Here is a 14,446-nt window from a genome sequence, read left to right on the forward strand (position 1 = left end):
TGTGATTGCCCGTGAACTTTCACCCATTTTTGGGGACAACTTCCCTTTTTTTCAGACGAGTGTATTGGTGTTAATCACATTTTATAGGTATGGAGAACAACATCCGGGGAAGACATTGACTTGGACTCTACCACTTATGGCTTCCTCCACAACAAACCTCGGTCTCCTCTGCTCCCGGCGGCCGGGGCTGTCCCGGACGCCTGGGTTCTGCTGCCTGCCCATCCACTGCCTGCCGGCGGGGCTGCCTGCACCCTCCCTGCCTCAGTCTCCCCCACGGCTGTGCCGAACACGCCACGGTTCGCTGGTCGCTGTGTTCATCCCTCCCCATCGCCCCGCGGCGAGGCCGTCAGCCGCGTCGCCCCTCCAGACCAGATCCCCCGGGATCCCTGCGGATCCCCTTCCCGCAGGGAGGGGACGGCTGGGTGAGGCGGCGTGTGACGGAGGCGCGGCGCGGGGACAAGGCCGTGCCCCGTTATCGGCCGCTCGACGCCCTCTGACCGGGCGCAGCGGCGCAGGCCGCCGCCCGCCCGCCGCTCCCTGCTTTATGGCCCCCGCGGCGGAGACGGGAACCCCTGGAACCGAGCAAAGGGCGCGCGCCCGCCCGGCGCCCCCGGGGCTGCTCGGTAATTGTCCGGCCTCCCCAGGGCCCTCCGGCAGGCCCTGGGCCTGCTGCCGGGGGGCAGGCAGGAGGGCAGCGCGGGCAGGGGTGGCGCGGGCAGGGCAGGCGGGGGCTAATGCTCCTGCTAATGACTGGGTGGCTGGTTACCGACGAGGCAATGAGCGCCCGCTCCCCGGCCCAGCCCAGGGCCGCCCCCGCCCCTCCCGGCCCCGGCCCCGGCCCCGCCATGGCCGCCCCCGCCGCCGCCCTCCCTCTCCCCCTCAGCGACCTCTCGCGAGACTCCGCGGCCCCGCCCCTTCCCGCCCCCCGCCGCTCTCAGGCCACGCCCCTCCCGTCGCCACGCCCCTCATGGCCCCGCCCCCCTCGCGCGTCCCCGCGCCATGCGGCCGCGGCCCCGATAGGCCCCCCTCCGCCCGGCCCCGCCCCCTCTGGCCCCGCCCCCCCCGCGCGCCCCCGCGCCGCGCGGCCGCGCCCCCGCTAGGCCCCGCAGGCGCGGCCCGGCCCGGCCATGCCGGCCAAGAGGAAGCCGGTGCTGCCGGCCCTCAACATCGCCCCCAGCGCTGCCGAGGGGCCGAGCCCCGACGGCTCCGCCGAGTGAGTGAGTGGCGGCGGGGCCCGACCAGCCTGCGCCGCGGACGGGGGGGTACGGGGCAGGGCGGGCACCGGGCCTGAGGGGGCCTGGAAGGGCCTGGGGGACCGGGGCAGGGCGGGCACCGGGCCTGGGGAGTCGGGGGGGGGCCGGGGCAGGGCAGGCACTGGGCCTCCGGGGGACCGGGGCAGGGCGGACGCTGGGCCTGGGGGAGTCTGGGGGGCCTGGGGGAGCCGGGTCGGGCCTGGGGGAGCCGGGTCAGGCCGGGGCTGGGGCTGGATGGGCCCAGCCTGGGGGTGCCTGGGGTGGGTAAGGGGTTGGGGAGCCAGAGCCGGGATGGGGGGGTTAGGTTGGGGGTTAGAGGGACTGGGTGGGCTGGGGCCGGTGGGGATGGGCTGGGGCAGGGCTGGGGACTGGTCTGATCCCAAGGTTTGCTGGGAGGGGTGGCAGGGAAGGCAGAGGAGGCTGGGGAAAGGTGTGGGAGCAGCTGAAGCATGTGGGGACCAGGCCTGGGCACAGGGGTTGGGGCTGGGATGGGGACCTAGGCTTGGCGGGGAGGATTTGGGGCCATAGTCAGGGCTGGGTGGGCAGGCCGTGTGGGGCAAAGGGTGGTGGAGAGGGGGCATGGGCAGTGTTAGGGGACGGCAGAGCATTGCGTGGGGGTGCTGGGTGGAAGGGGTGGGGTGAGACCCTCCCAAGCTATTGCCCTGGGCTGGGGGGATAAGGGGTGGGCAGCAAATGGGAGAGAGCAGCTGGAGCCTGCGCGGGCGATGGGAGCTCGGCAGCAGGTGCTGGGGGAGCACAGACACCCCTTTGTGCTCGGGAGCGGTGGGTTTGGGAGGTGGCGGGGGGGACATAACGGAGCAGGGGGTTGCTGGACACCCTGGAAAGCCCTTCTCGTGTTTCGCAGCAAAACCCAAGCTTGGCTTCCTGTGCTGGGAGAGGGAGAGGTTGCTGGTGCTGCTGTTCTCTCTGGGCTGAGCTGTGCTGCCTCTTTAAGGGTTGAAGGATTTTCCTTACTCCTTGGCTTTCCCAAAACAGCTGACTGCACTAAAGCTCCTCTCCAGAGGAGATGTGCGTGTTGGGCAGATATTGCACCATGGGTCTTGCTGTGTGACCCTGTCAGCACTGGAGCTGAGCCCTGCCTCTCTCCAGAGCTTCGCTTTAGTCTTGCTGCTATATCAGGGGCTGAGTATGTGTCAGACGACAGTTTTCAGTTGTTTCCTTCTGCTTCCCTAAAAAAAAAAAACCCTCTTTCTCTGGCACTGCCCTCAGAGCCTCCTGACCGTCCCTCCTGTCTCCTCCTCCCCTTTCCAGGGCAAATCTGGTGGACCTTCAGAAAAAGCTTGAGGAACTGGAGCTGGACGAGCAGCAAAAGAAGCGCCTGGAAGCTTTCCTCACGCAGAAAGCCAAAGTGGGCGAGCTGAAGGACGATGACTTTGAGCGGATCTCTGAATTGGGGGCTGGCAATGGCGGTGTGGTCACCAAAGTGCAGCACAAACCTTCAGGGCTCATTATGGCACGGAAGGTAATTGAGGGCAGGGGGAGTGGGCTGTGGTGCCGTGCTGGAGCGTCTGGCACTTGCCGCGGTCCTGGGAGAGCTGGCTTTGGTGGGGATCTCTCTGCACTGACCCATCTGCACCCAAACTGCCTCGCCAGGGTCTGGACCGTGGTCCCAGATGGGTTTTAGGTGGAAGCTCTCCTACTTCGTCTCTGTGAGCGACCTGGCTGCTCTGTCTGTCTCCTGAGTCCCCTGGGAGAGGCCATGCTTTCTGCGACAGGTCCCCGAGGTTTGGAGCGCCTTGTGCAAAAACATAAGTTTATTCTTTTTTTCCAGTGAAGCTGTTTTTAATGAACTCGGCTAAACTGGATAGACGCAGATCTCTTGAGGATCCTAGGCTGTGGCTAACAAGGACTGGAAATGGCAGGTGGAGGGACAGGTGGCTGCTCCTGCATAGACAGGAGTTTGATGCACGTGTTCCTCACCCCTCACCACCCACTTAACAGATCTCCAAGGTAGTTCCAAGCAGCCGTGACAGCGATTCATCTCAGACATGTGTTATAGGTGATGCCTTTTACTGTGGTGCTCTATAATAGCAAACTAGGAGATGCTTCGTCTGCCTAGAAAAGGCAAACCGCTCATCTGTAGGACAGCTTCCTGGAAAGTCTCTGGTCTCACCTGCTGTTGGGATGGTTTAGTGAGTCTCCACAAGCAAATCCGCTTCTCTAGGTGGCTTCACTCGGAGCTGAGCTCTCGGAGTCTTCCAGGGCATTTGATTTGGGAGCACTGGGTGTCACTGAGTGGTTTTGAGACTGTTGGGAGCTCCGTGTTCAGAAACTGGAGTGAGGGCAAGCTGCAGCACTGCTGTCCCTGCAGAGACCGGCCTGTGTAGGTCTGCGGGAAGGACAGACGTCCCTGGGGTTGGGTGTCCCGGAGCTTACAGTAACAGCGGCTCTTTTTTTCTGACCTGCCATTGTATTTTCTAGCCTCTGGCTTCCCTACCCACAGCTGTGTTAACTGACTCTACGTGGAGCCCAAGGAATAAAGCAACTGCTCTTTCATGTGCATAATCTTCACCTTTTTTTATTTTTTGTGGTTTCCTTGATATCAGAGCACCTCTTCTTACAACACCTACAGAACTTGTGAAAATGTTCCTGGCTGCTGAGTCAGATCTGCATCAAACTTCTAACTTGTCTTTCCGCTCTCTATCCTGTGCGATCTTGGTGTTACGTGGCCGGCAGTTGCTTCAGTCGCTAACAGGCTGCATGGGGCCCTACCTCTCCCCTACCCTTAATCTTAGTCTGCAAATGGTAAAAAGTCTAAGCCAAAGCAGGGCTTCCCTTGACTTTGTTTCCTTCCAACGCTCAGGGCTTGCTCACATGGTTCCTGTAAGTGTGTTTTTTGTTTTTTTTTTTTCCAGGCATTACACCTTGAATATTTTTTTTCTTTCTTGGCAGCTGATTCATTTAGAAATCAAACCGGCCATCAGGAATCAGATTATCCGAGAGCTGCAGGTGCTGCATGAGTGTAATTCCCCATATATCGTGGGTTTCTATGGAGCCTTCTACAGCGACGGAGAGATCTCCATCTGCATGGAGCACATGGTGAGTCCCTGTTCCTCCTCTGCAAACCGCTGCTCCCTGGACTGTTCTGAATGGCATCACCCTGAGACTTGAAATTGCAGGTGAAATGGGTTGGGGTGCTGGCAGCCGCGGTGGCTCCTTGCTCTGGCTGCAGCAAGGCCGCTGTGCTGCTGGTAGGAGCTGCACGCTCCTGCTTAAGCGTCGAAATAACAGAGAGCTCGACTTTTTGAAAGCGGAAGCAGAGGTTTGGGGGTTGGCCAAACGGAAATGTTGTAAACCTGCCGCTCTACAGAGCTTGCTGTGAAGCACAGTGTGCGTTTTCTGTTGTCTCTGGTGGAGGATAGCATTGTCGCTCCTCCGGATCAGCGCTGACAGCATCATCTTTGCATTTATCACTGGTGGAAAGGAAGCTAAGAACTAATAGCAAGAAGTAGAGCTGATAGAAGATAGCATTAAAATAGTTTTCAGTGAGAAGCTTGAGCTCTGATCACCAGATATCTTCTTTTTTTTTTTTTTCTTCTGTAAAAGGAGTGTGCTTCATGTTGAGTTGTTGCAGACAGCTGAGCTGGGATGCTATGTACTGCTTATATACTGCTTGCCCTCCCTGGGCGTGCTTGCGGGTGCAGCCAGCTGCTCTGTTTTCCTGCCCAGGACTGGCGTGTTGGTCATTTTGATGTTCTTTATTTTAGGATGGTGGCTCTTTGGATCAAGTGTTGAAAGAAGCCAAAAGAATTCCCGAGGAGATCTTGGGGAAAGTCAGTATAGCGGTGAGTTACAGTGGCTCTTCAGGCTTCCAGAAGGGATTTGCTGGGCACGGTTTGGGAATAACGCTTGTGCTGCCTTAGGAAGCGTTCTTCGTTTCCCCATGTGCGCTTTCCTGTCCTGACCGAGGGCGAGAGGCAGTGGCGTGTGCGAGAGGGGAGGGGGAAAGCATATTCCCAGCCACTCTCCGTAACTCCGACCCCTTGCGTTGCACTGGCTGGTGTTGACTTCTCCTGGAGAAGATTTGGGAGAAGCTTTCTCGGGCGGTTAACCCAAGATCTGTGATTGACTTGGTGATAAACTGCAAACCCTGAAACACGTGGACTCTACGGGGCGGCTTTCCTCGCCACGCTGCAGTGTGGCAGCACCCGGAGTTTATGCAACGTGTCCTGCCGAAGGGAAAGCGCTTCCCTTCCCAGCTCTGCTCTCATCCTGTCTTTGGTTTCCTTCTAGGTTCTGAGAGGCTTAGCGTATCTGAGAGAGAAGCACCAAATCATGCACAGAGGTGAGAGGAGGAACCTAAAAATAACTGCCTGTAGTACAAGAGCCCTGTATTTTACCTAGAGTCACGTTTACACTCTTCTCTCTTGCTGTTGTCAGATGTGAAGCCTTCTAACATCCTGGTTAATTCTCGAGGAGAGATTAAGCTGTGTGATTTCGGGGTCAGCGGTCAACTTATTGACTCCATGGCAAACTCTTTTGTGGGAACTCGGTCCTACATGTCTGTAAGTTCCTTTCAACTTTCGGGTGGGTTTTTTTTTTCTTTTTTACAATTTGGCTTCAACTCGGCTCTTACAGATTCAGTGTGTAGCGTCCGATTCGCTCACAGTTTTGTTCTGTTTCCATCCTCATGCGGACTGCCCCGTTCCTGGTTCGTGTTGGGGGTGAGCCCAGTGCTTCGAGGCCCTGTCCTGTGCCGGAGAAGCCGACACCGCCGCATCCTCTTGAGGAGCTGGTGTCCTGTCGGCTCCAGCCTGTGCCCGGCTAGCAGTGGTGCACGTGGAAGTGCAGAGACTTGCAGGGAAAGACGTTTTGAATCCTACAAATACTTCCGTATTTTATTTTGGCGAGTGTTTGTGGGTTCAAAAACATCTTCTCTTTCTGTATGCAAAGCTCTGTCCAAAAAACTGAGTGCAGAGGGGACGCGGATACTGGTACGCGCAGCTCTGCTGCTTTGACCACGTGCACTTGCTGGCAAAATGGGGGTGAAACCAGTTGAGCGCAGCTGGGTTTTGGTACAGGCTAATGGGAAATGAAAGCCAAATTGGAGTCAGCCAGTGAGAGCGAACTGCAGGAAGAGCTGATTGTGCCTCTCCTTTAAATGAGACTCGTAATCAGCATTAGCTCAACTGCAGATAACAGAGCGCCCGTAGCAGTAAAGTCACCTCCTGGCTGGCTCCGAGTCCCCGGGTCCTGGGGCTGAAAGGCAGAGGGGAGGTGGGGGCTTTCTCCCCGCTCCGTCTGTGGCCGTGGCTGGGAAGGAGCGGTGGGCGATTAGGGAAGCCATCGGACTACGCTTCTGTGCTTAGGTCTGAGCTGCTCTCGTATTTTGGGAATGGTTATTCAAGTACAGTTATAGTTAGACAGTGGCTATTTAAAAATAATATCTCCTTTGCACTCAGCCACTGGGTCTGCACAGCTGACTCAAAGCTGCCAGTATGCATGACTTGCATCGATTTATTTATTTTTAATTTTTATTTTTCTCTCAGTGGTAAGAGCCTAGAGGGGATTCTCTGCTCCTCAAATTCCTCTTGGGTATTAACAGGAATGAGCAGGAAAAAAAAATGTTGTTAATAAATTGAGTTCATTAGGTCTCAGCATACAGAGAAACAGATTCCTACTGTGTACTCTGGACTCCGAAGTATAAGCAGCTGTAAATGCTGCTCAACTGTAGCTGTGGATTAGATGCATCCAGGTGCTTTATGTTTGCACATGATCTTTCTTTTGCATCCCCTTTACACACGACCCCTTTGGGACAGTCCTTTCCCTGGAGGGGTGGAGAGCCGAGAGGCTGTCCGGATATCGAGTCTCATCTATTTAATTTCAGTGCGTGATATTTATGACTTTGCGTATTGATACTCCGTGTCAGTGTGTGTTTTTGTGGTCTTTCCTTCCAGCCCGAGCGGTTGCAGGGCACCCACTACTCGGTCCAGTCCGACATCTGGAGCATGGGTCTGTCGTTAGTGGAGCTGTCTATCGGAAGGTACCCAATCCCCCCGCCAGACTCCAAGGAACTGGAAGCAATATTTGGCCGTCCTGTGGTGGACGGGGCAGAGGGAGAGTCTCACAGCATCTCGCCGCGGGCCAGGCCCCCAGGACGCCCCGTCAGTGGTAGGGGCTGTCGTATGCATTGGAAACAACACGCAGACGTGGGGGAGAAGGGGTCGGGTTTTGTTCGGTGTGGCTGGGTTAGCCAAAGGCCGTTTTGGATGAGGTTGTGGTGGGGAGGTGAGTGTTTCTAGGGAGGCCCCTCTCCGCAGAGCAGATGGAGCCGTGTCAATGCTCCAGCAGAATCCACTCTACCATGGAGGTTTGTCTTTCCTAATGAGCGCGGGCGGGAGTCTGGTCTTGCCTGGAGAGGTGAGGAGATTGCTCTCAGGATGCCAACCGGGGTCTATTCAGATTTTGAATAGCTCAGTTTATCTGCCGTTAGACCCTGCTGCGTCCCACGAGAAGGCTCAAGCCACACAGCAAAGCACCCCGTGCTGGGGACCGTGCAGGCTGTTGGGATGTGGACCCCTTGGAGGAGATGCTTTGAGGGACACTGTCACAGCCCATGTTGCTCCTCAGGCTCTGCCCGTGCTGCCGACAGGTTCCTTTCAAGCTAGGGGCAGCTTTTTGGTAACACCTTTGTGGGAGCTCTCGTAGAAGTACCAAACCAGCACGGGTGTTTGAAGGAGGCTCCTCTTGAGCCATTTGCTTGGAAGCAGAAGGCTCTAGAAGCGCTGCCAGCCTGCCGCAGCAGATGGTCTGGTACTCTCCAAATGCTCCAAGCTCGGAAATAAATCTGGACTATAGGCATGGTGAAAGAAATCTGAAATTTCAGAATGCGATTTGGTTTTCTCTTTGTTATTTTTTTAACCACGAGTCAGTTCCCAAGTGGGTTGCCTCTGCCTCTCCCAGCAAAAGTCCCACAGCACACGTGCTTTTCACATGAAATGAGGCCCCTCGCTGTTCCTGAACAGCCTCTCACCACTGTTTTTGTCATCTTAATCACTCAGGCCATGGGATGGACAGCCGGCCTGCGATGGCCATCTTTGAACTGCTGGATTATATAGTTAATGAGGTGGGTATTTCTCTACCGTTGGCTCTGCCGGGCTTCCCTGAGGTACCAGTGCCATGTCCTCTCTGCTGAGTCGAAGTGTGCTCCAAAACCTTTGCTTGAACAGGGGCTTTTCTACAGAGAGCCCCTCTGAGCTGCACTGACGTCTTTTCCTTCTCCCCTGTTCCCTCTTCCCATCTTTTTGTATCGCAAAAGTATCTCTGGTTTTGGAATAAGGCTGTGCAGGGGGAAGTTCAGAATAACCTTGAAAGAGGAGAGCAGTGAGGGGAGCTCTTGGCTGTAATGACCTGCTCCTTCTGCAGCCGGCCGTTCCAAACGCGCTCATCCCTAGATCAGCAAAGGAGGAACGCTCCCTCTGCGCAGATGCTGAGGCGGTACACGTTTTCTCAGATGAAGCCCTTTGAGGGTGTCGTGGTTTAACCCCAGCCAGCAACTAAGCACCACACAGCCGCTCGCTCACTCCCCCCCGGTGGGATGGGGGAGAGAATCGGAAGAGTAAAAGTGAGAAAACTCATGGGTTGAGATAAAGACAGTTTAATAGGTAAAGCAAAAGCTGCGCGCACAAGCAAAGCAAAGCAAGGAATTCATTCCCTCCTTCCCAGCGGCAGGCAGGTGTTCAGCCATCCCCAGGAAAGCAGGGCTCCATCACGTGTAACGGTTACTTGGGAAGACAAACGCCATCACCCCGAACGTCCCCCCCTTCCTTCTTCTTCCCCCAGCTTATATACTGAGCATGACGTCATATGGTATGGAATAGCCCTTTGGCCAGTCTGGGTCAGCTGTCCTAGCTATGCTCCCTCCCAGCTTCTTATGCACCTGGCAGAGCACAAGAAGCTAAAAAGTCCTTGACTAGTGTAAACTCTACTCAGCAAGAACCAAAACATCAGTGTCTTATCAACATTATTCTCATCCTAAATCCAAAACACAGCACTCTACCAGCTACTAAGAAGAAAATTAACTCTATCCCAGCTGAAACCAGGACAGAGGGTGACCAGTGCTAAAATCCCAGACTGAAATGTCCTACCAGACTTGCAAGTTAGGGTCCATCCCACCTGCAAGTGGAAAGAGCAGCTTCCCCTTTCAAGGTGGTAGGAGTTGACCCCCAGTTATCGTTTTTGGAACGGCTTCGTCCGCCGTAGGCGTTGCCAGAGCTGGGATTTGCAAGGTTGGATCCAGAACTGTGACGCTGCAATTTTGGTCTCCCAGCTTTGGCAGTGATTCAGCGTGGGGTCCCCCCAGCTGCCCGTGGTGCTGGGGCAGCGGTTTGCTGCCAGCCCAGCCACGTGCTGCCGGGGTAGGAAATGGCAGGGAGCAGCTCCCTGGTTGTAAAGGGCAGCTGCAGGAGGATGGCTGTAGAGCACAGCTTTTCTGCAGCTCATTAAAGACTGTAGGTGACAGTCTGCTTTTTGACCCATTAACACACAGTGATGCAGAAAACCCTTCTCCTTTTCTCTGCAGCCACCTCCCAAGCTGCCGAACGGAGTTTTCACGCAAGATTTCCAGGAGTTTGTAAATAAATGGTAAGGATTTCATCTTATGGCTGAAGGTGAAGGCCTGTATGTACTCCCTGACAGCTCTGCAGGCTGCCGCTCCACCCAAAACGTTCAGCGCAACGCAGTATTCTCCATGCTCTGTAGGTGATCTCTCCCTGGCTGCAGTGTGATCCCGCATCGTGCTGGGAACTCCTGCTTTGGGAAGGGTTGAAAGAAAAGCAGTTTATTTGTGGTGATGCTTTGCAGTATCCCGGCACCTTCTAAATATGAGCCTGGCAGGGGGATGGTGGAGCAGATTGCTGGGGCTGTGAGTCACCCCACAGCCTTGCAGGCACCAGGCCTACACCATCGACTTCCAGACCTTCTGATGCGGTGGGGGGACACATGAAGATGCTGCCACAGCTCCCATTAAATCACAGAGATTGGGTGTTACAAAAATCACTGATCCCTGCCAAGCGTTAGGTCCTTTTCTCCGTTTGCAGGGCACAGTCCATCCATACAGTCTAGAAGAGATGGATCCTGCAGCTCTCCCTAGGAGCTGGGCTGTTGGAGCTGATGCTTTCTGAGCTGTTTCCATGCTGCTGGGCTCCTGGGGAAAGCAGCCAGGAGGCCAAGGAGCTTTTGGTGAAGCTGGAGACCTCTCCAGCCGGATAACCAGTTTCCCACAAGAAATGTCTCAGCCTTGTTTTTGCTCTGTTGTTCTTCTCATTTCAGCTTAATTAAAAATCCAGCAGAACGGGCAGATCTGAAGATGCTGATGGTAAGTGGGGAGGGCAATTTTCTTTCTACAGTGGGGTGGCACCAGACCTGCAAACTGCTGCCCCGTCCTTCTGTGCCTCTCTTGCTCAAAACTCCCAGGCTGAACTTAAGATGAGCCAAACAGAGGCTGGGAGAGGGAGTGACTCACCTTTGATTCAAAGGCAGTGATGGTATCTGGCCCATGCGGAGCCTGGGATGGGAACCACCCGGCTGTCCTGTGTCTGTGGAGGTGCCCGGGACAAGCCTTCGCCTCCCGAGCTGGGCAGGTGGATAGGAATATGTGGGCCGGCCATGAGCCGGCGACGTGTGCTCACAGCCCGGAAAGCCAACCGTCTCCTGGGCTGCATCGCCAGCAGCGTGGGCAGCAGGGCGAGGGGGGGGATTCTCCCGCTCTGCTCTGCCCTGGGGAGACCCCCCCGGGAGCCCTGCGTCCAGCTCGGGGGTCCCCAGCATGAGAACGACATGGACCTGCTCAAGCTTCGAAGGTGATCAGGGGGCTGGAGCACCTCTCCTCTGAGGGCAGGGTGAGAGAGTTGGGGTTGTTTAGCCTGGAGAAGAGAAGGCTCCGGGGAGACCTTACAGCAGCCCGCCAGTGCTTCAAGGGGGCCTACAGGAAAGACGGGGAGGGACTCTTTATCAGGAAGTGGAGTGATAGGACGAGGGGTAACAGTTTTAAACTGAAAGAGGGTAGATTTAGATTAGATATTAGGAAGAAATTCTAATTTCTTAGAATTCCAGTGAGGCATTGGAACAGGTTGCCCGGAGAAGCTGTGGATGCCCCATCCCTGGAAGTGTTCAAGGCCAGGTTGGACGGGACTTTGAGCAGCCTGGGCTAGTGGAAGGTGTCCCTGCCACAGCAGGGGGGTTGGAACCAGATGGTCTTTAAGGTCCCTTCCAACTCAAACCCTTCTATGAGCCCAGTTTAACCATGTTGACCCTGGCTTTACTCCTCAGCATCGTGCTGAGCCCCTGAGCTACGTCTGGGTGCTCCCGTGTAGCCCTTGCAAAGGCAGTGGCTGGTGTCCTTGTGGCCCCATGCCCTTGTTGCAAGGTTGTCCTGCCCTGCCTGTGCTTCTCTGTTACCTTCAGCCCCCCGGGGAGCAGGGTTTGCTGTCCAGGGGTGAGCGAGGACCATGGGGAGCGCAGGAGCCGCAGCATCTTGCTCTGCCTGCCCATACAGAGCAGCGTTTTGGTCTGCTCGCAGGCAGGGGCCGTGCAGGCTCTGCTCTCCTTTAAATCTTCCTCGCTTCCATGCCTGCGTGTCAACTATGTGGCCAGGACGGATTAAAATCCCAGCCAGAGGGCTGCAAGGAACAAATATTTTCTCAAAATTTGCTTTCACTGCCTGAGAGCAGCCCGAGCTGTCACACCAGCATCTTCTCGACTCCCCAAGATCTTGCCCGCGGCACGGACCTGGGGCTGGGTTTTGGGAACTGGGGAGCAGCGATGCTCCTAACCCTGTTTCCCTTCACTTGCAGAGTCACACCTTCATCAAACGCTCCGAAGTGGAGGAGGTGGATTTCGCCGGCTGGCTGTGCAAAACGCTGCGGTTGAACCAGCCCAGCACGCCCACCCGCGCTGCCATGTGAGGGCCGAGCCGACCGCCTGGTGTCAGTACATCTGCCTCTGTCACCATTTCCTCTCCTTCAGTAAATGACAGAACTGCCCTCCTTCCTTCTCCCCGGCCCCTTCTCGCCTCGCGTCCCAGCGGCAAAGCACCGTCCCCTCGGAAGCGTCTTTATCGGCCGTCCCCCAGCCAAAGCGGGGTTGGTTTCTTTTGATGTGGGGGTGTTCCAGGCCTCTGCTCCAGCTCTGGAGCTCCTGACACTTGGGAAATGTGGTGCTGCTTATGTTGATTTTTCTCTTTTTTTTTTTTTTTTTTTGAAACATGTTCACTTGGGTTAAAAAAAAAAAGAAAATAATCGTGTGTGTGTGTGTGTGTGTGCACGCTTGCATGTGTGTGTGAGATGGTGGCAGGGACGAGGGGCTTCACCTCCTCCCTGGTTTTCACGTGGGCTCCAGGGAGGAGAAATCGGTGGGGCCAGGAATGGACAAACCCTGTTTAGGGTGGCCTGAAACAGTGCCACCGTCCTGCCCGGGGCGGCCGGGGACGAGGTCGGCACCCTGCCGATGTGGGCAGGAGGTCTGCGGGATGATTTATGGCTGAGCTGGAGGAGAGCGTAGCGGTGAGCTCCCTCCCGGCCTGTCTGCGGCCGGAGGAGAGGGGCGATTTGTATTTTCTTTGTTTTCTTTTTAAACCATTGCTTTAAAGCCTGTTCTTGTCACACACTGGATATTTAGTGAAGGGTCTTGATCTGTGGAGCGCAGGCTGAGCCCTCGGCTCGCAGCAGGAGGGGATCTGGTGGGAGCTGCGGGGTGGGTGCGTGAGCGGCTCCCCCGGGACCGCGGCTCCGTGGCAAGCCGTGGCTCGCACCTTTAGGTGCCGAGGCGAGGGGAGAGCACGGGCTCTCCTTCCCTGGCTCATTCCAGCACAGAGAGGCCGGAGGCAGAGCCTGGTTGTCCACTGTGGCCAGGGCAGAGCCGGGCTGGCCAGGGACTGGGGTCCCTCTCCTGACCCTGCCATCTTGGGGGACGGGGAAGGGTGAAACCCCTCCAGGCTGCAGTTTTTCCCCCTCCAGCTGCCTCTTGCTCATCCCACCAGTGGCCTCGGCCATCGTGGCTGTAGCGGAGCCCCGGGGCTCCCTGTCGGAGCCCCCCGGAGCCCCCCGCTCCCCTCGGCCAGGAGGTGCGGAGTGCCTAGGCTGGGTGTTGCAGGGTGGGGATTAAACCCACCCAGCGAGACCCGCGTTGTCCCGAGGCCACGGGGGTTTCCAAAGGCCGCCTTGGCCTGACCGTGGCTCATGGTCCCTCCCTGTCACCTCCCCTCCTGCCCGGGAAGGACCCTGCAAAACCCCCTGGGGCCCGCGGCGGCTGCGAGGGCCGAGCCCCGGCAGAGTGGCCGGATCCATCCCTGCCAGCGCCGGCTGCGCTGTGGGGATGGCGTCTCCCCGCTGTCACCTCGTTTTCCACCACATGGATGTGTTTTTGGGTGACTCGCTCCCCTGCTCCCCCCACGCAGGGCTCTGCGCTCCCCAAGCCCCCCACGAGGAGATGATTTTTGGAAGCTTGGTGGGATTATTTTTGTAGTTTTATTTCCTTTTCGGGCTGTTTTTGTTACCATGTTGGGCTGGCGGCTGACATCCCCTCTGCCTGCGCTCGGGTCCTGCCATGACAGCCCCCCAAAAGTAAGCGCCGGGACTTGGTAACCCCAAACCCCTCCTACCCCTGTCCTTTCCCCTTCCCCAGCAAAGGGGCGAAGTTGCTGCCGTGCTCGGGGCAAGCGTGGGGGGCAGCTGCATCCCCCAGGGGCAAACCTGGGGGGGGACCCCAGATTTGGGGGGGGGGGTCTGTGCTTGCTGGCTCAGCTTGTGCCTGGGCAAGGCACCCCGGAGACGTGGGGGTGCTCGTTGTTATGGTTTTTGCCTCTTAATTTAAGTGGGAGATGGGGAACGGGGACAGTTCATAAAGATTTAGGATATTTTCAGTTGGTTTCGGTGCTGGGTTTTGGAGGAGGAGGAGGAGAAAGCATATTGAGCGTTTTGTTGTTGCAATTTTTTTTTTTTTTTTTTAAACTTGATATTTTCATCATGGAAAAAAAAAAAATAAATGGCACTTTACATTTACAGGCCTTTTCTCTTCTTGGTTGTGCCCCAAGTGGCTTTAACCCCTGCAGAGCCGCAACCCTGGCGGGTCCTCCCTGGACTGGAGCCACGTCGCTGACCGGGCTTGGGGACATGGCCGTGGCGGTGCCGGGATGTGCCGGGAGCTCTCGCCGGGATGTGCCGGTGGCCGCCTCC

The 14,446-nt window shown here is 56.7% G+C and overlaps 1 protein-coding gene across 2 annotated transcripts; it reads left to right on the forward strand.

The window, feature by feature from the left end:
- The first annotated feature begins 1,092 nt into the window (after window positions 1–1,092).
- Window positions 1,093–14,376, forward strand: MAP2K2 (mitogen-activated protein kinase kinase 2). Of its 2 annotated transcripts, XM_082331423.1 has the most exons (12): window positions 1,093–1,213; window positions 2,526–2,736; window positions 4,167–4,313; window positions 4,982–5,059; window positions 5,508–5,559; window positions 5,655–5,779; window positions 7,172–7,385; window positions 8,276–8,340; window positions 9,796–9,857; window positions 10,545–10,590; window positions 12,068–12,199; window positions 14,276–14,376. In XM_082331423.1, the coding sequence occupies exons 1-11, from the start codon at window positions 1,128–1,130 to the stop codon at window positions 12,176–12,178; spliced, it is 1,197 nt and encodes a 398-aa protein (XP_082187549.1). In that variant the 5' UTR covers window positions 1,093–1,127; the 3' UTR covers window positions 12,179–12,199; window positions 14,276–14,376. The 2 variants fall into 2 exon arrangements, with proteins under 2 accessions (XP_082187549.1, XP_082187548.1); XM_082331422.1 differs by lacking the exon at window positions 14,276–14,376 and having other exon boundaries at window positions 12,068–14,272.
- Window positions 14,377–14,446: the final 70 nt, after the last annotated feature.

Source organism: Platalea leucorodia, assembly GCF_965183815.1.
Source record: "Platalea leucorodia genome assembly, chromosome: 21".
Taxonomy (NCBI): domain Eukaryota; kingdom Metazoa; phylum Chordata; class Aves; order Pelecaniformes; family Threskiornithidae; genus Platalea; species Platalea leucorodia.